This window comes from Halichoerus grypus, chromosome 2, assembly GCF_964656455.1.
Source record: "Halichoerus grypus chromosome 2, mHalGry1.hap1.1, whole genome shotgun sequence".
NCBI classification, from domain to species: Eukaryota; Metazoa; Chordata; class Mammalia; order Carnivora; family Phocidae; genus Halichoerus; species Halichoerus grypus.
In genome coordinates this window covers 174,243,709-174,270,592 of record NC_135713.1, presented here as the reverse complement: position 1 = coordinate 174,270,592, position 26,884 = coordinate 174,243,709, and the positions used below count along the sequence as shown (strand labels likewise).

Below are 26,884 nucleotides of genomic sequence, written 5' to 3'. Positions count from 1 at the left end.
GCTTCTGCCTTACAAGAAAGATAGCTTCACTCCTGTCTTTATGCTATTAATTTCATGCTTCAGTGCTAATGAATATATAGTTGAGAAGTGAACTATGTCTGTTTAACTCCTTTACTTGGTTGTTTTCTTTATGGAAGAATATCATAATTATTTTATGTTGCCACATAGCTGTCATTTAGCTTTCATATTTTATAATTATCCCTATCTTGATTTTTGCCTCATTAATATTCCATATTTAAAGGAAAATTATAATTAGAGGTAAAACTCGAAAATCCTAGAATGATTATAAAGTGATGTTGTGCAACTCTGATGCTAGGATCATCCTTAATATCCATATAAGAAGGCATCAAATCTATATGTAAAAATCTAAAATCCTTATCAACATGCCTACAGTTTCTTAGGGGGGGTGTTAGGTATGTTCTTCTGGTTATTTTTGAGGATGAATTCCTATGTCTGCTGAATTAGTTCTGTTGATGGATTGTTTTGCTGCTCCTTCTGTGCAGCGGTTGTTCCATAGCTTATCATCCCAGATACAGAACTCAACCTCTTTTATTTTCACACACCAAGAACAAAGAATCCCATTCACAGAAGGCCTTTGTGTGGATAGCTGACTTTACTGGAAATGAAAGTGCGATATACAACAGTTTGAGTATTAGAAATGCCAACCTTAAAAGTTACTCAGGTACCCCACCATCTTTATATATTTATGCATAGAACTCACCTTTTTTTTTTTTTTAAAGATTTTATTTATTCATTTGAGACACAGAGATAGAGAGAGAGAGAGAAAGCATGAGCAGGGAGAGAGGCAGAGGGAGAGGGAGAAGCAGGCTCCTCGCTGAGCCAGGAGCCCGATGTGGGGCTCGATCCCAGGACCCTGGGATCATGACCTGAGCCGAAGGCAGACGCTTAACCATCTGAGCCACTCAGGCGCCCCCCCCCCCTTTTTTTTTTTAAAGTAAGCTCTGTGCCTAGTAGTGTGGCGCTTGAACTCATGACCCCAAGATCAGGAGTCACATGCTCTAGCAACTGAGCCAGCCAGGCACCCCAGATAGTTTATTTTAAATATAGATAAGTTTTAGGATGCCTGGGTGGCTCAGTTGTTAAGCATCTTAACAACTGCCTTCGGCTCAGGTCATGATCCCAGGGTCCTGGGATCGAGCCCCGCATCGGGCTCCCTGCTGAGCAGGAAGCCTGCTTCTCCCTCTGCCTGCCACTCCCTCTGCTTGTGCTCTCTCTGACAAGTAAAATCTTTTAAAAATATATATAAATTGGGGCGCCTGGGTGGCTCAGTCGTTAAGCATCTGCCTTTGGCTCAGGTCATGATCCCAGGGGCCTGTGTTCGGGCCCCACATCGGGCTCTCTGCTCAGCGGGAAGCCTGCTTCTCCTTCTCCCACTTCCCCTGCTTGTGTTCCCTCTCTCGCTGTGTCTCTCTGTCAAATAAATCTTTAAATAAATAAATAAATAAATAAAATATATAAATAAGTTTGTCGTTGATAGCTACAGAAAAGTACACAAATATTGAGGATATAGTTTGATGAATTAGCACCATATTTTGATATTAACATGGCCTAGGCTATGCTGACAAAATAGCAGTGACATGGAAAAATAAGTTTATTTCTTACTCATGCTACATCCTGTCTTGGGATGCCTGTGGCTCTGCTTAACATTCTGTTTACACTTTGATCAAAACCCCATGTGATGGAGCATCCTCTGTCTAAAACATTACCAGCCTTAGAGTAGAGGCAAAAACATCATGAGGAAGTACTGCTTGCTCTTAGAGCTTTTTCCCAGAAATTGCTCATTTCACTTTCATATTTCAATTAATTTTTTAATTGACCAAAGGAAATCACTTGACCACTGTCATCTTTGATGTGGAAGGGAAGTATATCCTTCCCCAAGGAAGTAAATATTTTAAAGAAGTATTACAGTCTACTACAGTTCTAAAGATTTTAACTTACTACTTTGGAACAAAATCTGCTTATTTAACATCTTAAAAACAAACCAGGTTTTTTGGCCTAAATCACATACATTTCATTTTTACGTCAAAATTTCTTCTGAATATTTTAGGTGGAATGGAAGAGAAGGAAGCTTGCAGAGGAAAACAAATGTTTGTTTTTTAATATTTTCTAATTTTTCCTTTCCCCTCCCCCATTCTTTATGATTCTTTTATGGTATTTTTTTTTTTAAGATTTATTTATTTATTTATTTGACAGAGAGAGAGAGAGAGAGCAGTGGGAGAGAGAGAAGCAGGCTCCCCACTGAGCAGGGAGCCCAATGCGGGGCTTGATCCCAGGACCCTGGGATCATGACCTAAACCAAAGGCAGATGCTTAACCGACTGAGCCACCCAGGCGCCCCTATGTTTTATTTCTTTGAAGTAGTTCTTACTGTCCAAAGTAATTTGTTTTCCTTTTTTTTTTTCTTCTGCCACTAAGCACTAGGAGAGGAAGGACATACTATGTTTTATTTCCCAGTAGATACCTAGGTGTTAGCACATTACCTGGTACTTAACCTCTCTGCACCTCAGTTTTCCGTAATAGTATGCATCTCATAGGACTGGTGTGTCAATTAAAAGTGTTACTGCACATAAAGTGCTTAGAACAATAACTCTCACAAAGTAAGCACTCAAACAGGCAATTAAGATACAAAATAATAAGCGTTACAGTAGGGGAAGAAAGTACAGGAAGCCTAATCTAGGGCTGAAACCTGGAAAATAAGTTATATGGATTTAGTTCAGGAAAGAGGAATGTATATATAAGGCAGAGGGAACAGTATATGCAAAGGCTTGTGGGCAAGAGAGAACATGCCCCTGATTTCCTGTGTGTCAGTTATTCAAAGAAAGTATAGCAAACTTACACTTTCAAGAAAACTTAGTCTCAGAAAATTGTAAGTGTAAATACTTTGTGTGTATTCTTATTCAGGTACTTGAAAGTTTGAGAGAAAGATACACAGTCATTTCATTAAATACTGTCAATTTGATTTATCAGTTTTTGCTCTTTAAATATTTTTTTAGGCTTACAAATGGTGCATCGAGGCAATGAAAGAAATCACAGTGGGCTTACCAGTCAAAGTTGTGGTGGATGTTTTAAGACAAGCTTCTAAGGTGAATATAATGTTAAAATTATTAATGTATTACAGGATTTAGCAAGCTTTAAATTTGTCTTAATTAACCTGTTATTTAACAAGTTAGATACTGCGTACTCCATGGACTAACAAGGTCTATTTTCTGAGTTTCTCTGCTCAGTTGTAGAAATCAGATTTAGAAATCTACATATAGAATTGAGCTAATTTTTCTATACCCAGAAAACCCATGAAAAATATCATTTTGATAACTCAGCTTACTGAACTACAGATTGAGGCAGTATTTTGGTGCTATTCTAGCTTGAGTTTGCTTTTGTTTTTCTTAACCTTTCCAGCAGCCTGAATTCCTCATGCCACAATTGTGTGGATTTTGGTCGTTTTTCTCCTAAAGGCTAGCCTAGTATTAAATCTTTGAGTGATAGTATTGCAGCCTCACAGTGTCACAGATTCCTGTTCTTGAGCTGCTGGGTGACACTTGATTTTCCCTTTAGTTTCTTCTTATTCTATAGATAAATGCATTCACTCTCTGAAGCCATTTATTTTTAAATTGCTGGTTTGGTGTACTGAGGCTTTAAAACATTGATGTGCTTGTCAAATATGTTCTTTCTACGCAGAGTTTTTTTGATTTTGAATATTTCATTTTGGTTGGTTTTAATTATGGAAATTTTAATTAGAAGAAAGATTCGAAAATTATAGATTTATAAGAGTCTAAGATTTCTGTGAAACTTACTAGATAAGTTATTTTAGACAAGTACATAGCATAACTGTTCAGATTATTATCAGAGCTAGAAGAGAGATACTAATATGTTTTTAATTAATTTCAAACATTGGATATACCATTTAATATAAAGACAGTTTAATTATGTGTAAGATTTGTATATTTATATGCAGATAATATTTAAGAGTTTGAAAACTACTGGCTGTTTTCATGAATCAAAATATTTTAAGAATAGGAAAACTTGAAATTCTGTGCATTTTAAAACTAACAGATGAAGACTACAAGATACTTAAGCCACTCTAGAACTAGGATATAAATAAGTAGCTGAGAAAATACTATGTTGAACCCTTCCCCCATTTACTTATGATATAATCTGGAATGATGGGAGTATACCAGCTTTGTAGGGTAACTCTGTTATAACAGGTTTGTATTGGGCAAGAATGTCAAAATTTTAAACTTTATTATTTCCCAGGATATGTACAGATGTGTTTATAATAGAATTTTCGAATACTTGGAAGGGAAGAAATTACAAATAGAACCCTTAAATTTATGTTTGAGGATTTTTTTTTTTTTTTTTTTTGACCATGATAGTCTGACTGTATAATCTGTACTTAGTTTAGCACACTAATTAACTATTTGAGAGTTATTTAATAATTTTTCACTTTATCCTTAGGCTTGTGTTGTAAAACGTGAATTTAAGAAAGCAGAACAGTTAATTAAACATGCAGTGTATTTGGCACGGTAGGTGATTGTTACTAAAAATACTATTTCCAATTGTCTCTCTCTACTTTATATCCTAATAGTTTTATATCTTTTTATAGGGATCATTTTGGATCCAAACACCCAAAATATTCTGATACACTGCTAGATTATGGGTTCTACTTACTCAATGTAGATAATATCTGTCAGTCTGTTGCAATTTATCAGGTATGTTAACAGTTAACGCTTTTTTTCTTTCAACCTGAATTGACTTGCTGATCTGTATTTGTTTGCGGTGTATAACCCACTCTCTAAGAACAACTCTTTCTGAGCCCCTCCTCGTATATGGGACAACATTCTTTTACTAAATAATATGTAGTAGGGTTAGAAGTAGATGTTTTAGGAATTACAGAAAACCATTGAGGAAAAGAATTTTTGGCTTGTGGGCTCATATATAAGTAATTTTCCATTTTTCATTTGCCCAGGGGATGACTTATCTTCATTGTTGATTTAGCATGAGTCATTATAGCTGTCTTTGTAATAGCAAGGAGGGTTGATAACAATTATTTTAGGCCTTGTATTAGTCATTCTTAGGTAAATGTGTTACATCATCACTCTGGACAAGGTATCCTTGATTTTATGGTTCACTTATAAAGAAGGACATAGAAAAACGCTGCTGTGATTCTCAGACATAATGAATAATTTTTGTTATGAAACCATTGTCTTTTTTTTTTTTTTTTTTTAAGATTTTATTTATTTGACAGAGAGAGACACAGTGAGAGAGGGAACAGAAGCAGGGGGAGTGGGAGAGGGAGAAGCAGGCTTCCCGCGGAGCAGGGAGCCCAATGCGGGGCTCAATCCCAGGACCCTGGGATTATGACCTGAGCCGAAGGCAGACGCTTAACGACTGAGCCACCCAGGCGCCCCGAAACCATTGTCTTTTAAGTTAGATTCAGTCTTCAGAAAACCAGGCCTTTTGGTGACTTTTATGTTCTTGTGTGATTTAAATACAGCAGGACTTTTGCTTCAAAACTGATGGTATTGATATGTAGAACATATATTTAAATTAGTAGGATGCTTAGTATTACTGGGTAGTGTTTTCTAAGGATTTATATTAATAATAATTTTCATGACTCTTTCAGGCAGCCCTTGACATTCGGCAGTCAGTGTTTGGCGGCAAAAATATTCATGTAGCAACAGCTCATGAAGACTTGGCTTATTCTTCTTATGTTCACCAGTATAGCTCTGGGAAATTTGACAATGCACTGTAAGTTCCATGTTCCTTTTCAGTGAGTGATTAAATGCTGTTGCTATTGTTTTGTTTTTCCTAATGCAATAGTATTTAATGTATTTATAGATTAAATTTGTCTTCTGGAGCTTTAACAAGATGCCTAAACTGTTCTTGAAGTCATTTAAAATCATACCAATTTATAAGTCATTTATTTAGATGTTACGTGGTTTAATATTGAGAGTTCTATATCTTCGTAAGGAATATGGCTTATCTTCTGAATACTTCAGTAATTTTTCTTTGAGTAGTATAGTAGCCTCTGGCTAAATGACAGACTTAACCTAAAAACATTTTGCTCAAAATATGCGGAAATACTGAGTAAAATATAACAGTTGTCTTTGTCTTTGTAAATGCATAAATGAGCTTGCAGGAAAGAAAGTCCCCAAGGGCCACTCATGGACTAAAATCCAATAGGGTAGGCATGAACTATGGTATAACTAGTTGCCCTAGGGTGATTGGAAAGCTTAGTAGTTTGTGTAAACCTTGGTTGGACAATAATCCTGGGTTTATGAGATAAGGCATTTAGTCCACAGGAAACTATGAGTTAGAACTGAAACCCTCACCTGAAGTCAAGATCAAGCCTGCACCGTCAGGGAAAGGGAAGACTAGGAGGAAAACAAAAAATTTCCCGCTGGCAAGAAAGAGGACAAGGAAACTCATTCATCTCAGGTTGGGCTCTCAGTTAACCAAAAATAGCCTCACAGTGAAATTTATAACTGCATCATGTATTCAGGAATCCCCAAACTGAGGAAAACATTAAAAAGCTCTTTGGGACTGCTATTTCTCCTGAGATGCCTTGTGGGAGAAAATGCAAAACCCTTGGAAATTCTCAACCCAAACCAAACAGACTTCCCATAGATCTAGCTCTACCTAAGATGAACTCACCATTAAAAAATTTCGAAATAAAGTAAGGAAATATTTCCTCTATGAATGAGAATCAGCAGAAATAACAAACAGAATTGGAACCCAAAGAATATTGGCTAACAGAACTTCTTATTTGATACTATAAAGTAAGTATCTTTAAATGATTAAGCATATAAAATGGGTTAGCAAACTGTGGCCTTTAGGGAAAATAAAATTTTTTTGGAACATAGCAATACTCATTCACTCATGTATTGTCTATGGCTGCTTTCATGCTACATCAGGAGAGTTGAGTAGTTGAGACAGTGTGTGGCCCACACAGCCTAAAATATTTGCTATCTGGCCCTTTACAGAAAAAATTTGCTGACACTGATATAAAAGAATGAATCGGTAATATTTTGGAGGGAAAATAAAGGGGGGTAAAGGGCAGATTTAAAAATAAAATAACTGATACATGCTACAACCTGGATGAACCTTGAAAACATTCTGCTAATTGAAAGAAGCTAGTCACAAAGGACCCCATATTGTATGATTCCATTTTTTTGAGATGTCCAGAATAGGCAAATGTATGAGAGACAGAAAATAAATTTGTGGTTGCCATGGGCTGAGAGACAGAAAATAAATTTGTGGTTGCCATGGGCTGATAGGGTTGGAGGAACATGGTGAGAGACTACTAATGGGCCAGTGTTTCTTTTTAGGGTCATGAAAATACACTGAAATTGCTTGTGGTGATGGGTGCACAACTCTGTGAATATACTAAAAACCATTGAATTGTACATTTTAGTGGGCGACTTGTGTGGTATGAATTATATCTCAGTAAGAGCTGTTATAAAAAATAAAATGTAGCAGCTAGAATTAGAAAATAGTCATTTACATTAAAACTCAGTAGACAAACAGCACATTGGACACAACTAAAGAAACAGTTAGTGAACTGGAAAACAGATCTGAGAAAATTAATAATTACCTGGCAGATGGAGATAGAGGACTTGGAGTTATTTGAAAGAAACTGGTAGATAAAATAGGCAGCTTACCTTCTGTTTGGTGAGATGGGCCATAAACAAATAACTAGACATATCAGCTGAGAACACATATATGTGAAGAAGATTAAGGTAAACTAAGAGTAAAGAGCTGTGGTAAATTTTTTAGGGACTTTTTTTTTTTTAAAGATTTTATTTATTTATTTGAGAGGGAGAGAATGAAAGAGAACATGAGAGGGGGGAGGGTCAGAGGGAGAAGCAGACTCCCTGCTGAGCAGGGAGCCTGAGGCAGTATTCGATCCTGGGACTCCAGGATCATGACCTGAGCTGAAGGCAGTCGCTGAACCAACTGAGCCACCCAGGCTCCCCCTTTAGGGACTTTTGTATAAGCTGGTCTGGAAAGGCTTTTCATTGAAGAGTGAGCCATGTGGGTGGATATTCAGGGGGATAGTATCCCATAGAGACGGTAAAGTAAGTGCAAGAGTCCTAGGTGAGAGTATGCTTTGCATGTTCAGAGAACTACGAGGCCTGTGGCTAGAGGAGAAGGAGAGGGCTGTTTCTTTTCTTTTTTTTAAAGATTTTATTTATTTATTTGACAGACAGCGAAAGAGGGAACACAAGCAGGGGGAGTGGGAGAGGGAGAAGCAGGCCTCCCGCTGAGTGGGGAGCCCGATGCGGGGCTCGATCCCAGGAACCCGGGATCATGACCGGAGCCGAAGGCAGACACTTAACAGCTGAGCCACTCAGGTGCCCCTAGAGGGCTGATTCTGAGAGTGATAGATGAGGTCAGACAGGTAGCAGGGGAAAGAACATGGTGAGCCTTGTAGGCTGTGATAACAACTTCACAGTTTATTCTGTGGGAGATAGAAATCCAGTGGATATTTTAAAAGTTCAGTCCACAACAGATTAGAAATTTAAAAAACAAAAAACAGTACCTTTACCACAGATAGGTTTAGAAATTCCATCAGTATTATAAGTTGTGAGGTTTTTTTTTTTAAATGCTGTAATTATTTATAACTAAAAAGAAATGCCAGAATATATTTGTCTGTATTACAGATTTCATGCCGAAAGAGCTATTGGTATCATTACCCACATCCTACCTGAAGATCATCTTCTTTTGGCTTCTTCAAAGAGGGTGAAAGGTACCCTTTGCAATTAGTCTCCAGTATACCTGTATATATATATTTTTTAGATTTCTTTTGCTGTCAGTTGTACTAGATGTCTAGTCTCATATATTTTAATGATACATAGTTTAAAATAGGGCTGTTTATGTCTTCGGGTAGTAGCATAGGATTAGACTATCTGCATATTACTGAGATAGCCAAGTCACTGATTTGAAGTATCTGCCTATAACTCTACTTAAGAATTTCCAGTGGTTCATAATAAAAGGTTCGCTTCTCTCATATAGCTTTGTTAATAAGCCAGAATATCTTTTGTCACTTTTTTTCTTCCTTCCTTCCTCCCTCCCCTCACCCCCTTTTCCTCTCTGTCATGCCTTCATTCATTCATTTCTTTTGAGGGGAGGATGAAAGCAAGAATAACATTATTGCACAGTAACGGGTTTTTCACGTACCTTCAGCTTTATAGTGCAGGATTTTGAAACTCAGTTTTGTGTCAGGTTACCCTTAATGTTGCAAGGCTCTTACCAAATACCACTTTCTTCTTTTCTTCTAATCACTACCAAAACCCTTTAATTTAAAAAGCATTTATTTTGCCAATATCATTGGGTCACCCATGTGATAATTCCATGCATGCTGGAGAAATTTTACCTTAATTCTTGAACTGGTTCTTTTCCCCCCTCTAGGTTTGGATTTTAAGTTACACAAGTAATACATAATTGTTGTAAAAATTAAAAGTTAGAGAGAAAAGAGAAAATAATGAATTAAGTCACCTGAAATCCCACCAATCCAGATTCAGCATTTTGGTGACTATTTTTTAGACTTTTTTTCTCCAAATAATGGAATGAATGAATTTTTTTAGTTTTATATTCTGCTTTTTTCACTTAATACCGTACGGACATTTTTTCATTGCAGTACATATGGATATATATCCTTTTGTTCTTTAAAAACGCTTCCGTGAACTAAACCTCTTTTACTTTTGTGCATATGGACAATTTTCCTAGAATAAAATTACCTCGTAAAAGAATATGTATTTTTAAGACTTTAAATGGAATTTGAAAGTCTTATATGTGACTTTGAAATTGCGCTGTCTTCTTGCCTGATTTGGTTGGTCAAGTTAGTAGGAGGAAACCAGTTCTTTTAGTTGTATTTGGTTAAAGGTTATATTTTATAGTGTGGTTTCAAAATGTTCAACAGTGCTTAGGTACTCCTTGACACAGTTTCATAACTTTAAAATTTTGCCTTTGCCTTGTTGTCTTACACTGCTTTAAATAAGAAATTCACATCAGCAAAATATCATAGTCTAGTAAAGCAGAAATTCTGCAAAATATTTGATGTATACCATTGTTTTTCTTAAATTTGAAGTTCATTACACTATGCAAACTAGAATGACCCCCAGAAGTATATTTTTTCATTATCGTGGAATTCATCTTTACCAGTTCTAATCCATAACCACAAACATTTATAGAATTTAATTTTAAATTATATGCTCTGATTAGCTTTGATAGATGGTTTGGAAGTATGCTAATTTTATTGCTTTCTTAATCAGCCCTTATTTTAGAGGAGATTGCAATCGACTGTCATAATAAAGAAACTGAACAGAGGCTGCTTCAAGAAGCTCATGATTTGCACCTGTCTTCACTCCAATTAGCTAAAAAAGCTTTTGGGGAATTTAATGTACAGACTGCAAAACACTATGGAAACCTTGGAAGACTTTACCAGTCAATGAGAAAATTTAAGGTACAAGCATGTTTTACTATCTTTTTCTCTCACTAAATAATTTTAGGTAGTAAAGTATAATCTTAAATAATACATCTTCAGTAACCTTCAGTAATAAAGTGTACATTTATTATACTCCTACCTTATTCCACGAAAGAATTGAGAAAATAGCTAGTATAAAACAACACAGTCAAAATATAAATAAAATTCAAAATCCAAACCATGGAAAAATAAGACATAATATCAAACCACAAAGGCTGATACGGTTATTATAGTTAGACTTAAAACATAGCTATTAGCAGGGCACCTGTCTGGCTCAGTCAAAAGAGCATGTGACTGTTGATCTCAGGGTAGTTTGAGCCCCACGTTGGGTGCAGAAATTACTTAAATAAATAAAAACTTTAAAAAAAAAAAAAAGAAAGGGGGATGCCTGGGTGGCTCAGTCAGTTGAGCATCCAACTCTTGGTTTCAGCTCAGGTTATGATCTCATGGGTTGTGAGATCGAACCCCAGTTGGGCTCCCCCCCTCAGCGGGGAGTCTGCTCAAAGATTATCTCCTTCTGTCCCTCCCCCAGCTTGGGCGCACACACTCACAGTCTCTCTCTCTCTCACTCAATCTCTCTAAAAATAAATAAATCTTTAAACAACAACAACAACATAGTGTTAGTTATGTTAAGTGTAGCCCTTAGCAGGGGCGCCTGGGTGATGCAGTCGGTTAAGCATCTGCCTTCGGCTCAGACCATGATCCCCGGGTCCTGGGATCTTAGGGCTCCCTGCTCAGCGGGGAGTCTGCTTCTCCCTCTGCCCCTCCCCCAGCTCATGCTCGCTCTCTTTCTCTCTCTCTCTCTCTCAAATAAAATAAAATCTTAAAAAAAAAAGTGTAGCCTTTAGCATAATGTCTGGCACATGGTAGGTATGCAAGAAATGTCAGATATTGCAAGTATTATTAATTGTGGTGATAAAAATTTACTGAATTCTCTTTTAAAATTTTGGGTTATAAATTTTTTTTTTTTTAAGATTTTATTTATTTGAGAGAGAGAGAATGAGAGAGAGCACACGACGGGGGGAGGGTCAGAGGGAGAAGCAGACTCCCTGCTGAGCAGGGAGTCCGATGGCGGGACTCGATCCATGGACTCCAGGATCATGACCTGAACCGAGGGCAGTCGCTTCACCAAGTGAGCCACCCAGGCGCCCTGGGTTATAAATTCTTAATATTGTTCATTTTAGGGTCAGACATTCTTTGTTTTTTTTTAACCTGAAAATCCATTACATATCCCTCAATTAACCTGAGTTTTATTGTCAAAATTCCAAAAAATAAAGCGTATACCTATATAACTGAACATACTATAGTATGAAGTTTCTTAACAAGGTTTAAATTTTGGAGCATGTTAACAAAGAAATAATTGTCATTTTAGAAAGTTTTGATGTTAATTTCTTCTAACAATTTTTTATTACCAGGACAGATTTTCTCGTCATTTTTGGCATAGGACACTCACTGTCATCAGCTTGTGTGCATGGCTTCCCAAACCAGTAATCTTCCCCTAGGCAGCTTTTGGATTAACGTAGTATGTCCTCTGATCTGATTATCTTATGCCATCCATGTCTTGGCATTTAGAAGAGTATTACTCATGGGCTGAGAATTGTTAATATAAGAGTATAATCTAATGGCTAAAACAGCTTAATTATTTTTCAGGAAGCTGAAGAAATGCATATCAAAGCAATTCAGATAAAAGAGCAACTTCTTGGTCAAGAAGATTATGAAGTAGCCCTTTCAGTGGGACATCTGGCTTCTCTGTACAATTATGACATGAATCAGTACGAAAATGCTGAGAAACTTTATTTGCGATCTATAGCGATTGGTATGTTATTTTAAAATTTTCTTAGTCAATTGATTAGTATCAACATGTCAACATGTCTTATATGTTGTATAAGGGAAGTGTAATTACGAAGAGTTAAATGAGTTTAGAGCTGCTAAGGATATCCAGAAACCACCCAAAAATCATCTGAAACATTTTGCTAAAGATGATTTATTGATGTTGAAGCCAGTAGTAAGAAGTATGACAGTTGAGGCAGGAGGAGTTATTCTAAACTAGTTGTGTAGTTACTACTCCCTCCACCTCCCTTTTTGAACATGTTACCAATGGAATCATGCAATGTATATTTTTACATGTCTGGTTTCTTTTGGTGAACATGAATTGTGAAATACATCTGTGTTGTTCCATAACACTATTGCTTATTAATTTCCAGTGCTATATAATATTTTATTGGATTAGTATATCATTATTTATCCATTCTACTCTTAATGGACATTCCGAACATTTGGATTGTTTCCATTTCAGGAAATAAGATTACAAAATAACATACTGTAGTCATCATCTAATGTGTCTGTTAAAATTTTTCCCTGTTTTGGGGGCACCTGGCTGGCTCCGTCAGTAGAGCATGTGACTCTTGATCTCAGGGTCATGGGTTTGAGCCCCATGTTAAGGATAGAGTTTACTTAAAAAAATTTTTCCCTATTTTTATATTGAATTGTCTGTCATTCCTTATTGATTTATATATATAAGGTCTTCATATACTATGGATGCAGCAAGCCCTTTGTTGGTTACATATGTTGTAAGATAGATAACTCACTCTGCTCCTTGTTTCTAAATGGTGCCTTTCAAAGAACAGAAGTTCTTAATTCTAATATTTATCTTGTCTGTGGGTACCCAATCTCATTAGTTTCTCATTTAGCCTAGGAAATAAAATGAAGCCACCTTATTTAAAGAATTGAACTTGTGTTATTTTTTAAGAACCTCTTGTTTCATTATTTGAGCTTTCTTTTTTTTTTTCCCCTGTGCGTGTGTGTATGTGTGTTTTACTTTCAGGGAAGAAACTGTTTGGTGAAGGCTACAGTGGACTAGAATATGATTACCGAGGTCTCATTAAACTTTACAACTCCATTGGAAATTATGAGAAAGTGTTTGAATATCACAATGTTCTGTCTAACTGGAACCGGTTGCGAGATCGTCAGTATTCGGTGACCGATGCTCTTGAAGATGTCAACACCAGCCCCCAATCCACTGAAGAAGTGGTGCAGTCCTTCTTGATTTCTCAGAATGTTGAGGGACCGAGCTGCTGAGGGAGGACCTCAGTTAACTAATTTACCTTTTCCCAGATTCCAGGGAATTCATACTGTGAAATCAAAACCATGTTGTTTTTTGGGGCTGGAATTTGCATTGAAACACTGGTCCAGTCCATTGACCCTATTTGGGTGATCCCTACCTTGCAGAGTGTCCGTAGGAATAAGCATATATTCAGTTATATTCAGCATGTACCGCATGTATAAGTAGTCTGGCCCATATTTTCAACCTAGTAGAACAAACAACAGGAAATCTTTTTTTTTTTTTTTCCATTTTAAAAAATAATTCATTTTGCAGAAAGCCTGAAAAGAACCCCTAAATAAAACTATTTAAGAGTTTAAAAGAGTTGCATTCTTATTACGTAAGGATGATTTTAACAACTTTTTAACATATTCTTCCTTGTGGAGGTATTCAATACTGTATTGTAAAGAAATTTTATGGGGAAAATCTTTATATGCAGTATAGAAAAGTTAACACAGTATACTAGTAGAAGAGGGACATCCTGACTTAGGTTTGGCTACCTTACCCAGAGAAGTGGATACAACCACTCCAGAGCTCTATTACAGGGAAGGATTGTCAGATTCATCTGAACTGGACCAGTGTTGATCTGTAAGTAATAGAAAAGCTGACAGACCAGCAGTTTTATTAACCCTTTGGTGGTTTCAGGGTTTTTTGGTACAACAATGCAAGATGCTCTGAAAGCGTTTGCGAACAGGACCAGGAGGACTTAAAAAGGACCAGCCTAATGTAGAAAGGGGTTATTTGGACCAGAGGCTTTAGGTAATTATTTTAGCCCCTGCATATACTTTTATCAGTAGAATGTTTCATTTAGAGGTATAATGAAAAGTGATAATGCAAAAATTATATTAATGTAATTAGACACCAAACTAGGGAGATTCGGCAATTTCAATGGTGTATCTTTAGTCAGTGTGCACAGATGGCGGTGCCATAAGCAAGTCTATAAATGTCTGCTGCAACCATCCCCCGCATTTTAAATGTTACCCTAATAATCAATGCAATTAACAAGTATATTGGCTAAGAGTCGTGAAATAGCTCATGGGTGGGAATTTTAGGTTACTATATGGTTTGTGGGGATTAATGGAAAAATGAATGCCCAAAAGAAGCAATTCTTGGAGATCCTTCATTTTTATGGTAAATAATAGTACAGCTGTGTCATTTTATTTGAAATTCAAGAGTCAAATGCAGAGATCCCCTAATTATATATGTTTCACTAACTTGTCTTCCTGTTTATTGGGTTTTGATTTTTGTAATCTTAAGCCAGTCAGGTTATTTAATATTGAGGTAATTAATACTCAAATTTGGAAAGTGACATGTAGCAATTAAACAAAAAGGTCTTTTGCTGTTACCTCAATTCTTACTATAGTGGCCTATGTGGTGCCTCTGTAGTTAAGAATCAGGGTTTTCCCCCCTATTTTCAGGGGTTCATGACTTGGCTGTCAGATGTTGCTCTTGGCTAATGCTTGGAGTAGTCTGTGGGTGAGTGGATGTGTGTTGAATTTTGGTTTTCTTTTAACATGCACGCTGGGGTTGGAGGGGGGAAGAAATCTAAACTGCCACATTGAGTACAGAAAAATTAATTGGAGATTTCAGGTAAATTTGATTTTCAACACTTTTTTGAACTTCCCAAACCTAATCTTGTTTAAAACTGTTACTTGCAGTCTTGTTAGTTATGAGCCAGTGTTTTTAAGTCCCCAGGAGGGGATTGACTGGGGGAGGTACAGAAAGAGATGAAGCAAGCCCAGACCCTAATATTGTAACCGTGATTTCAAAACCTGGGTTTATTCCTCAAATTGAATTATTTTCTTTTTCATTTTAAAAAGAGTGCATTGGCACACCTGCACCTCCCGTCCCAGTTAATTGCAGTCTGACGCCAGGAGGCACCTCTTGATTAATTACCAAATAGTCTGTGTGACCAAGGACTAACATTTATTAAGTTACTCAGCTCTATCCTCACAGGCCTATATATTTAATACCTCCAAAGATATCCAGGATAGGCTTTGTATACTTTTGTTGGTTATTTAGAGTCATGTGGTATGTTTGTGGTATAGGAATGTCATGGTAAATTGTTTTTCAATAAATATTTTGAAACTTAACGTTTCCATATGAAGTTTTTTTTTTTTTTTGATCAATCTGTATCTTTTGGTTTTGTGCACATATAGCATTTCCTAGGATAAAATCAAGCAAATGACTTAAGGCCTCATCCTCTCTCCATTCAGTTTGAGCTCAGCTTAGCTCACACTCAGTGATAAAGCAACATGATATTTAGAAGCCTAAGATCACAGGGTGATAATGTTATGTGGCAGCCAGTTTTTCTAAAAAGCATTGGTAGTTTCCCTTTATTACCACTGCTTTCATGTAGTTTTCTGTAAGTCCGTACACTTTGGTTTAATGCAAAAACTGTAGGCTGAGAAGAGATTGACAGCTTGTTAATGATATAACAAAGAGTATGCTATTAATTCTGGTTGTAATGAAGAATAATACCCTAATGGTTCTAAGTGTGGGATTTATCATTCCTAGGGATGTTTAGGGTAGCTTAGAGAGGTGAATGTTAGTACTTTATGGGGTTAAAAAGAATCTCAAAAGAATAAAATTTACCTCACAATAACCAATAGCTTGCACAAACTTTTCACATATGGTGGGGGTTGTGTGTAAGGAAGCCTAGACCAACTTAAAGATTTTTCTGGAAGTTCAGCAAAGTAATGTTAAATAAGGGGCCTTTGGTCTCATCCTTCCCTGACTTTCATTTCTCTCTTACCCAGTCTTTTTCCCAAAGTTGGTGCTACTCAGATGGGGTGCGTCAGGGGGCTCTCCTGTGCCACACGGATGGTCAGTCACTCCTGCATCCAGTGTAATAGAACCAATGGGGTTTTTTAGACCACAGTTTTTATGGGTCCCCGAAGCTTTAGGACCCTTCTTGTCATTGAAGCTCTGTCTCTCCTTGGTTAAAAACAAACTCACTGTTGCTCTGTAGTAATCCGTGTGCAGGTACGTGGTTAATTAATTTGTGAAATTAAAGATTTGACAAAGGCCTTTGTTCCTAGCCTGTTTGGGGAGAGTTCATAATGTTGTGAAAATTAAGTCCAGAGGCTGCTACCTTACAAATAAATGGAGAGTGCCATTTGGCAACTCCTTACATGCACACACAGTGCTCAACAGTCAGCACCTAAAACACGATGGAAGCTTTTGGCCATACTTTACCAATTGAAACAATGGTTTGCTTAGTTAGCAGGGACTCTTAACTGCCACTTGGTCTTTATTTTTTCCCCAGAATTTGTAGCCTTGCTGCTTGCAAACTGTTCCTTTCCTGGATGACAAAGTTACTACTGGAAAAATACTTATTTATATAAGTACGAACTTTTTTAAGAGTTTTATTTTTGCTTTAAAAATTGATGTATATATTTCACCTCTTGGCTTTGGAGGACCTCAGTTCTTGCTAGGAAAAAAAAATTTTTTTTTTTAATCTGACATTTGGATTAATCTCCAGCTTGAACACTAGTAGTTGTATTGTCCACAAATCTCAGGAATGTGTTAGGCAGAAAACTGGTTTTTACCCTGTCGGTGATCTGAAGGAGTGTGCTTTAGGATTTACTAAATAATACTATTCTTTAATTGCAGTCCTAGGTATCTATAGCATGAGTGGCCTTAGTGAGTTTGTTGAAGTGCACATTTTTTTTCAAAAGTAAAATTTAAGATTAAAAATATATGCTATATATAGATATCTAGAAAACCTGGTTTGTGGTGCACAAGTTACGTGTTGGATCACTAAATAATTGTCACAGGTACCATTTGTGTAACGTTACTCATTTCTGTATATTCCTTTTATGGAAAGATGTTGCCATGGTAACTAAAACTTTTCAGTTTAGTTCTACTTTTATGATGTGAATGAATGCTACATTTTATTAAATATTACCAAGTCAGTACTATTTTTATACTTTATTAAGCAACAGGGGATTTTAGTTTAATAGGCTCAAGAGCTCTTAATGAAACAAATTACTAACAATTCTTTACATGAAAATCCCCACTAATAGTGCCACAGTAATTTCTATAGAAATATCTAGGGTCATTGAGATTTTTTTAAGACAATTCTTCATTGTGTCAGAATGACCTTTTGTATCATCCTTAACACAAACTTGTAGTGCCCACCATTATTTGTAACCATTGAACCATACTAAGTATGTTTGTAACCAGCATTGTGATATATTCTGTACTTGTATTGCTAAAAATGAATTATTGACCTAATAAATATAGTGTTCCTGCATTCATAGTGTATCTGTTTCCAGTTCAGTTGTGATCACTTTTGGTCGGGACTTCGGATTATTATTGCAACCTGTTTTTTTTGTTTTTTTTTTAAGATTTTATTTATTTATTTGACAGAGACACAGCGAGAGAGGGAACACAAGCAGGGGGAGTGGGAGAGGGAGAAGCAGGCTTCCTGCGGAGCAGGGAGCTCGATGCCAGGCTCGATCCCAGCACCCTGGGATCATGACCTGAGCCGAAGGCAGATGCTTAACGACTGAGCCACCTGGGCGCCCTCAAATTAGGTCTTTAAGAAAATCTGCCATGAAACAGAATGAATCGTAAGCACGCAGAGCCGCTGGTGCTGGAAATGAAACCAAATTTTAAGTTAATATAAAGAAAATTAACATTTCAACAAAACCCCACCTTCACTTGGAATAGTCAGCACTGGGTTGATTTCGCTTGCCACCTGCAATGAGACTTTTTAAATTTTTCTTCTTACATTCCCATGACTTTGAACATGCTGTTCTCTCTTTTGTATGGAATGCCATTTTGTGCCTAAACTTTCATTCATCTGTCAAACTCAAAGGACAAGGAAGCCTTCCCTGAAAGTTTGAATTGCCTTTTCTTGGTACTTAAGCCCCATTTTATTTAAAATTTAGTTAAAAAGACATTACCCTAGGGACTCCTGGGTGGCTCAGTCGTTGGGCGTCTGCCTTTGGCTCAGGTCGTGATCCCAGGGTCCTGGGATCAAGTCCCGCATCGGGCTCTCTGCTCCGCGGGGAGCCTGCTTCTCCCTCTGCCGCTCCCTCTGCTTGTGCTCTCTCTCTGACAAATAAATAAAATCTTAAAAAAAAAAAAAAAGACATTACCCTATGAACATATAACTAACATAATTAAAATTTTCCAGCTTATAAACGTTGCTGATTTGTGCATTTAACAAATTTTACATAGAATTTACTCTGTAGCAGATACTATTCTAAATATGTTAGCAAACCACACCCACTTACTTTATACACATTTATTTCTACAGTTCGAAAATTCAAGGCAAACTCAAACTCATCAGGATGGTTGTTATCAAAAACAAAAGTGTTGGCAAGGATGTAGAGAAGTTGGAGACTTCATGCATTATTGATGGAGTTGTAAAAAGGTGCATCTGCTATGGTAAACAGTAAGGTGGTTCCTCAAAAAATGAAAATAGAATTACCATGTGATCCAGCAATCTTTCTTAGGGGTATATGTTCAAAAGAATTGAAAGCAGGGTCTTTCATTTGTACACCACGTTCATAGCATCATTATTCATAATAACCAAAATGCAGAAGCAACCCAAATGTCCCATCAATGGATGAATGGATAAACAAAATGTGATATATCCATACCATGCAATATTATCCTGAATAATAATAATATTCAAAATAAGAATTATTATTTCTTAAAAAGGAAGGAATTTCTTTTAAACTTTTTTTAAAAGATTTTATTTATTCATGAGAGACAGAGGGGCAGAGGGAGAAGCAGGCTCCGCACAGAGCAGGGAGCCGGATGGGGCTCAATGCCAGGACCCCAGGATCACGACCCGAGCCAAAGGCAGACGCTTGACCGACTGAGCCACCCAGGCGCCTCAAAAGGAAGGAATTTCTAACCCATGCTACAACATTGAACCTTGAGGGCATAATGCTAAAGTGATACAAGCCAGGCACAAAACGGAGGGGAGAGTATACTGTATATACTCTAAGTATGAATCTACTTATATGAGCTATGTGGTCAAACTCAAAGACAGAAAGTAGAATGGTAGTTGTCAGAGCTGGGAGGAGCTGAAAATGGGGAGTGGTCGCTTAATGGGTACAGTTTCAGTTGCGCAAGATGAAATGGTTCTGGAGATTCGGTACACAACAATGGATATACTGTACACTTACTGAACTGTACACTTAAGATGATACATTTTATGAGTTAACCACAATTAAAATTTTTAGGACAAACTTTCCAATTGCATAAGCAGTTACATAAGACATGATAAAGTTTGAAAAAATCTGATCACTTCCACTCAGTGCCTTGATAAAGCTTAAGTACAATTTATTTTCTGAATTAGAACGTTGATAGAACATGTCAAACTTGACTTGCATTTAAATTCCTGCTCAGCACAGAATCAGGCTTTGTCCTTGACTCTTGCCACTCCTTAAGTCGTTTGAGTATTTTTCTCTCCTGTTACTGGCTGTCATCACAGCACATGTTCTGCATCTGGTATGTTGGTGTCAGAGTAACTAAATTACACAAGACCAAACAAACAAAAGAGTCATTTAAAAACCACCCTTAGGGGCGCCTGGCTGACTCACAGTAGAGCATGCGACCCCTGATCTCAGTGATCTCAGCGTCATGAGTTCGAGCTCCACATTGGGTAAGAGATTACTTTAAAAACAAACTGGCGCCTGGGTGGCTCAGTCCATTAAGCGTCTGCCTTCGGCTCAGGTCATGATCCCAGGGTCCTGGGATCAAGTCCCCCATCAGGCTCCCTGCTCAGCGGGGTGTCTGCTTCTCCCTCTCCTTCACCCTCTGCCCCTTCACCCCGCTCGTGCTCACTCTCTCAAATATTAATAAATAAAATCTTTAAAAAAATAAACAACCTTTGGTGCTTTTTGACTGGGATGAAGTTTACCTAGTATATATTTGATCATTCAAATCTTTTAGTTTTTAGAAATATGATTACCGAGAGTCAAGTTTTGGGGCGCCTGGGTGGCTCAGTTAAGCATCTGCCTTCGGCTCAGGTCATGGTCCTGGGGTCCTGGGATGGAGCTCCACATTGGGCTCCCTGCTCAGCGGGGAGCCTGCTCCTCCCTCCCCCCCCCCGCTTGTGTGAGAGCTCTCTCTCTCTCAAATAAATAAATATTTTATAAATAAAGTCAAGTTTCATCTGAAGGTGAGAATTCTAGGGAGGCAGGGTGCTTACAATGAGAACAAGGACTTAAGAGTCCAGAGGAGCTGCTTTTTACTAGCTGGGAGGACTTAGGCAAATTTCTGACCTTGGCTTCTCATCTTTCAAGTGAAAAGGACACTACCTGTCTCTTGGATTATAATGAAGATTAAATAAAATGAATGCAACGCCTGAGTCAGTACCACGCCCATTATAGACATTGTGGAAATGTTAGTTCCTTTCTCCCTTGCTAGAGGATTATGGAGGAGAAGGAAGAGGAGCCTGAAAACCTCCCTTTTACTAAATACATGATGATGCAGCATGCCTAGCAGGTGACTCCATCTGCCAGGATGCACCTGTAAGACTCAGCTGGTACCCAGCACCATAGCAGTTACTCAAGATTTGGATAGTAAGTAGGGTTGAGCTAAGCTCTTGGCTTCAGGTCAGGTTTGTGGAGGAAGAGTGTTAGGTAGATTGCGTCCTTCTGAAGGTTGGTTCCAATGACAGAGAAGTCACTACAGGTGAGAAAGGGAGGAGTCTGAGAAGAGAGAAGTTGGAGGAGGGGGTCTATCAAAGCCTACCAACATTTCCAGGAAGCTCAGATGTTCACTAGCACAACCCAGGACAGAATGGTAGTGTGGACAGACTCACTCAAGCCTAAGATTGCCCTGGGTCCTCAAAGATCTCTCTGCCCCTACGGACATCCCATATCTGTTTCTTAACGTCTCCCTGATGGAGGGTTTATCATATCCTAGAGACATCTCTAGTATGGTTTAGAACACAGACTGGAGCTGGACCAGAATCCTACATCTAGCAAAAAATGCAACGTGACCCGCACAGCTGTGCCCTTGCCTCTGGTCATCTCAAAGCCACAGATGTTCCCAGGCTGTCTGGCTGCAGACTCGCAGGGCCAACTTGAGAATTTAGGACACTACTCTCCCGCACCAGGAGAAGCTGTACCACAAGGGGTGGGGGGTTGGGGAGGGGAATGTTAAATGAGTTCACACAAACTTTAGGGAAAATCCAAAGAGGAGACTATGAGACCCTTTTTCTAGCCATACTAACCCTCCCACTGAGCAAAAGTGAGGGGAGGGGAGGGAGCCCCATGAGGTGGAATGGGATTGATAAACTGACATTGGAAAACCAAACACTTTTTTTTCTATCTCATACAGGTGATGTATATTAACTATATATGGGAAATACCAAAAAGTCTTTTTTTAAAATACTTGCAATCTTAAGAAATCAAAAATTACATGAAAACAAATGAAAATGAAAACACAACAGTCCAAAATCTTTGGGAAGCAACAAAAGTGGTTCTAAAAGGGAAGTTTATAGCAATACAGGGCTACCTCAAGAAGGAAGAAAAATCTCAAACAACCTAAACTTATACCTAAAGGAGCTAGAAAAAGAACAGCAAACAAAACTCAAGCCCTGCAAAAGGAAGGAAATAATAAAGATTAGAGCAGAAATAAATGATATAGAAACTTAAAAAAAAAAAAATCCCACAATAGAACAGATCAGTGAAACTGGAAGCTGATTCTTTGGAAAGATCAACAAAATGGATAAACCTCTAGCCAGACTCATTAAAAAAAAAGTAATTTTATTTGGAATAAAAATTACTAATGGAAGAGAAGAGATAACAGCCAACACCACAGAAATACAAACAATTGTAACAGAATATTATGAAAACCTATATGCCAACAGATTAGACAACTTAGAAGAAATGGATAAATTCCTAAAAATTTATAACCTGCCAAAACTAAAGCAGGAAGAAATAGAAAACTTGAACAGACCAATCACCAGCAATAAAATTGAATCAGTAATCAAAAAAACTCCCAAAAAACAAAAGTCCAGGACCAGACGGCTTCACAGGTGAATTCTACCAAACATTTAAAGAATAGGTAATACCCCTTCTTCTCAAACTATTCCAAAAAATACAAGAGGAAGGAAAACTTCCAAATTCATTCTATGAGGCCAGTATCACCCTGATACCAACCAGATAAAGACATACAAAAGAAGAGAACTACAAGCCAATATCTCTCATATATGTAGGTGCAAAAATCCTCAACAAAATATTAGCAAACTGAGGGTGCCTGGGTGGCTCAGTTGTTAAGTGTCTGCCTTCGGCTCAGGTCATGATCCCAGGGTCCTGGGATTGAGTCCTGCATCGGGCTCCCCACTCAGTGGGGAGCCTGCCTCTCTCTCTCTCTCTCTCTGTCTCTTATGAATAAATAAATAAAATATTTTTAAAAATATATTAGCAAACTGAATCCAACAATATATTTAAAAAATCAATCACCACGATCAAGTGGGATTTATTCCCAGTATGCAAGGGTGGCTTAATATTTGCAAAACAATCACCATGATATACCACATCAATAAGAGAAAGGATAAAAACCATATGATTATTTCAGTAGATGTAGAAAAACATCCGACAAAGTACAGCATCCATTCATGATTTTTTTTTTAACAGCATCCATTCATGATTAAAGAAAACCCTCTGTGAAGTAGGTCTAGAGGGAACATATCTCAACATAATAAAGGCCACTTATGAAACACCCATAGCCAACATCATACTCAATGGTGAAAAACTGAGAGCTTTTCCTTTATTTTTTTATTTTTTTTAAATTTTATTTTATTTTTTTTTTTAGATTTTATTTATTTATTTGAGAAAGAGAGAGAGCACAAGAGGGGGGAGCGGGAGAGGGAGAAGCAGACTCCCTGCTGAGCAGGGAGCCCGATGCGGGACTCGATCCCGGGCTCCAGGATCATGACCTGAGCCGAAGGCAGTTGCTTAACCAACTGAGCCACCCAGGCACCCAAGCTTTTCCTTTAAGGTAAGGAATAAGACAAGGATGCCCACTCTCACCACTTTTATTCAGCATAGTACCGGAAGTTCTAGCACAGCAATCAGACAACGAAAGAAAAGTCACCCAAATTGGTAAGGAAGAAGTAAAACTATTTGCAGATGACATGATGCTATATATAGAAAACCCTAAAGACTCTAACAAAAAACTACTAGAACTGATAAATGAATTCAATAAAGTCGTGGGATACAAAATCAATGTAGAAAATCCGTTGCATTCCTATACACTAATAATGAAGCAGCAGAAAGAGAAATTAAGAAAACAATCCCATTTACAATTGCACCAAAACCAGTAAGATATCTAGGAATAAACAACCAAAGAGATGAAAGACCTGTATTGTGAAAACTATAAGATACTAATGAAAGGAATTGAAGATGACACAAAGACATGGAAAAACATAAAAATTAATTAATTAATTAATTAAAAATGGAAAAACATTCCATACTCATGGATTGGAAGAACAAATATCATTAAAATGTCTATACTACCCAAAGCAATTTACAGGTTTAATGAATTCTCTATCAAAATACAGTAACATTTTTCACAGAGCTAGAACAAACAATCCTAAAATTTGTATGGAAGCACAAAGACCTCGAATAGTCAAAGTAATTTTGAAAAAGAAAAAACTGGAGACATCACAATTCCAGATTTCAAGTTATATGACAAAGTGGTAGTAAATAGTATGGTACTGGCATAAAAATAGACAAATAGATCAATGGAATAGAATAGAAAATCCAGAAATAAACCCACAATTATATGGTCAGTTAATCTTCGACAAAGGAGAAATGAATATACAATGGAAAAAATACGTCTCTTCAACAAAGGGTGTTGAGAAAACTGGACAGCCACATGCAAAAGAGTGAAACTGGACCACTTTCTTTCACCATACACAAAAATAAATTCAAAATGGATTAGGGGCACCTGGCTGGCTCAGTCTGTAGAGTGTGCGACTCTTGATCTTGGGGTTGTGAGTTTGAGCCGCACGTTGGGTGTAGAGATTAAATAAATAAATAAATGTATATATAAATAAAATAATTTTTTTTAAAGAATCAAGAGTCACATGTTCTACCAACTGAGCCAGCCAGGTGTCCCTTATGTACTCTTTTGCTACGTTAGTATATTTTTCTCCTTTTTCATTAAAATTCTATGTGGACACAGATGAGTGGACCAGAACAGAACGTTCAGAAATAGACACAAATAAATCGGGAATTTATTTATTTATTTTTTTTAAATATTTATTAAATTTTTAAAAAAGATTTTTAAAAATTTATTTATTTGACAGAGAGCACAAGTAGGCAGAGCAGCAGGTAGAGGGAAAGGGAGAAGCAGGCTCTCCGCTGAGCAGGGAGCCCGATGCAGGGCTCGATCCCAGGAGCCTGGGATCATGACCCGAGCCGAAGGCAGCCGCTTAACCGACTGAGCCACCCAGGCGCCCCTAAATCGGGAATTTAATGTATCATAAGAGTGACACTTCAAATCAGTGTGGGAAAGATGGATTTTTTCCCCGTATATGGTATATCCTATAAATATACTCCCACATGTGCAAGGACAACTGGTTAGCCATCTGAAAAAAAATATGTTGCATTCCTATTATACAACTTATACCAAAATAAATTTCAAATAGACCAAAGATTTAAATTGAAACCCTAGTGCTAGAAGGAAAGACACAATTTTAAATATTCTCTGAGTGGGGAAAACCTTTCCAAGTCATAAAGAAGCCATTAAAGGAAGGACAGTGAACTACATAAAAATAGAAAACGTCTGCATGCACAAAGGAAAAATTATAAAGTTAAAACATAGAAGCGCTGGGTGTGGAGCCAGGAGACCTGGAAAGTCAGTATTTCAATTCAGCTGGCCCAGCTCTAAGTTGCTTCCATTTAAGACTTGGGGGAAAATATCCACTGTTCTCTACGGGAGGGGCCCTCCTTGAGGGCTCCCTGGTCTGGCTCTTGGTGAGGCCTTTTCCTTACAGTGAGACTACCCCCTAAGGCACCATAGGCCCAAGTGTAATTGGGGGGTCCCCCCTGGGCACTCCATCTCCAAATAGCCTTCCCTAACCACCTGCTTCTGGTGTCCCCAAGTCCAGCTTAGACAGTCATACTTTGGGTAGAGATACCTTAGCTAAGAAAATACAAAGTATTGGAGAACTAATGCATTGAGTCTGGTGGGTTGTTTGTGGGGCATGAGCATTTCGGCCAAGGGCAGGTGGACCATGTGTCATGGGTGTATGGGAAGTGTGCCGGCCCAGGGGCATCGAGTTTGAGTAGGTCCCAGTTCCAGCGTGGACTTCCTGCCCAACCTCGGAGAAGTCAACCTTTCTTCCTGGGCCTCTTTTCTTCCCCCTCTGAACCAGGAAGTGGTTGGACTAAATGCTCTAGTTGGGTTCATTCATTCGTTCATTCATTCTACAAATGTGTGTTACGTACCTGCCACATGCTGGGGTACTGCTGTAATTGCTAGGGATACAGCAAGGGACAAAACAGACAAAAGGCTCTGCCCTTGTAGAACTTACATGTTAGTGGGAGGATACCATCAACAAACAAGAAATATAATCATTAACTAAATTATTTAATATTTGAGAGGCATAAGTGCCTTAGGAAAACAAAAGCAGAGTAAGGGATATTCAGGATGTGTGTGGGTGTTGGGATTTAAAACGAGGGTACAGGGGCGCCTGGGTGGCTCAGTCGTTAAGTGTCTGCCTTCGGCTCAGGTTATGATTCCAGGGTCCTAGGATCGAGCCCCACATCGGGCTCCCTGCTCAGCGGGAAGCCTGCTTCTCCCTCTCCCACTCCCCCTGCTTGTGTTCCTGTTCTCGCTGTCTCTCTCTCTGTCAAATAAAATCTTTTAAAAAAGTAAAAAATAAAAAAAAAACGAGGGTACATGCTAGGCTACACCAAGAAGGTGACTTTTTTTTTTAAAGATTTTATTTATTTATTTGAGAGAGAGAGTATGAGTGAGGGGGAGGCACAAAGGGGGAGGGAGAAGCAGACTCCCCGCTGAGCAGGAAGCCAGATGTGGGGCTCCATCCCAGGACCTGGAGATCATGACCTGAGCCAAAGGCAGATACATTAACCAACTGAGCCTCCCAGGCAGAAGATGACATTTGAACAGAGATTTGAAGGCAATAGCCAACTGGGTATCTTGGGAAAGAACATTCCAGACAGAGGAAACAGCCAGTGAAAAGGCCCTGAGGCAGGAGTGTGCTTGACAAGTATGAGAAAAGCAAGAATGAGGTCAGACAGGTAACAGAATGGACAGTGGGGATAGATCATA

At 38.0% G+C, this 26,884-nt stretch overlaps 1 protein-coding gene across 1 annotated transcript in view; it reads left to right on the top strand.

The window, feature by feature from the left end:
• APPBP2 (amyloid beta precursor protein binding protein 2) overlaps positions 1-17,861 on the top strand; it is a 58,041-nt gene extending 40,180 nt beyond the window's left edge. The window contains exons 6-13 of the mRNA XM_036120984.2: positions 3,014-3,103; positions 4,473-4,540; positions 4,621-4,726; positions 5,641-5,765; positions 8,681-8,766; positions 10,292-10,482; positions 12,154-12,319; positions 13,328-17,861. Coding sequence (XP_035976877.1) covers positions 3,014-3,103; positions 4,473-4,540; positions 4,621-4,726; positions 5,641-5,765; positions 8,681-8,766; positions 10,292-10,482; positions 12,154-12,319; positions 13,328-13,581 — 1,086 coding nt within the window. The 3' untranslated portion in view covers positions 13,582-17,861. The remainder of the gene's footprint in view (positions 1-3,013; positions 3,104-4,472; positions 4,541-4,620; positions 4,727-5,640; positions 5,766-8,680; positions 8,767-10,291; positions 10,483-12,153; positions 12,320-13,327) is intronic.
• The last annotated feature ends 9,023 nt before the right edge of the window (positions 17,862-26,884 follow it).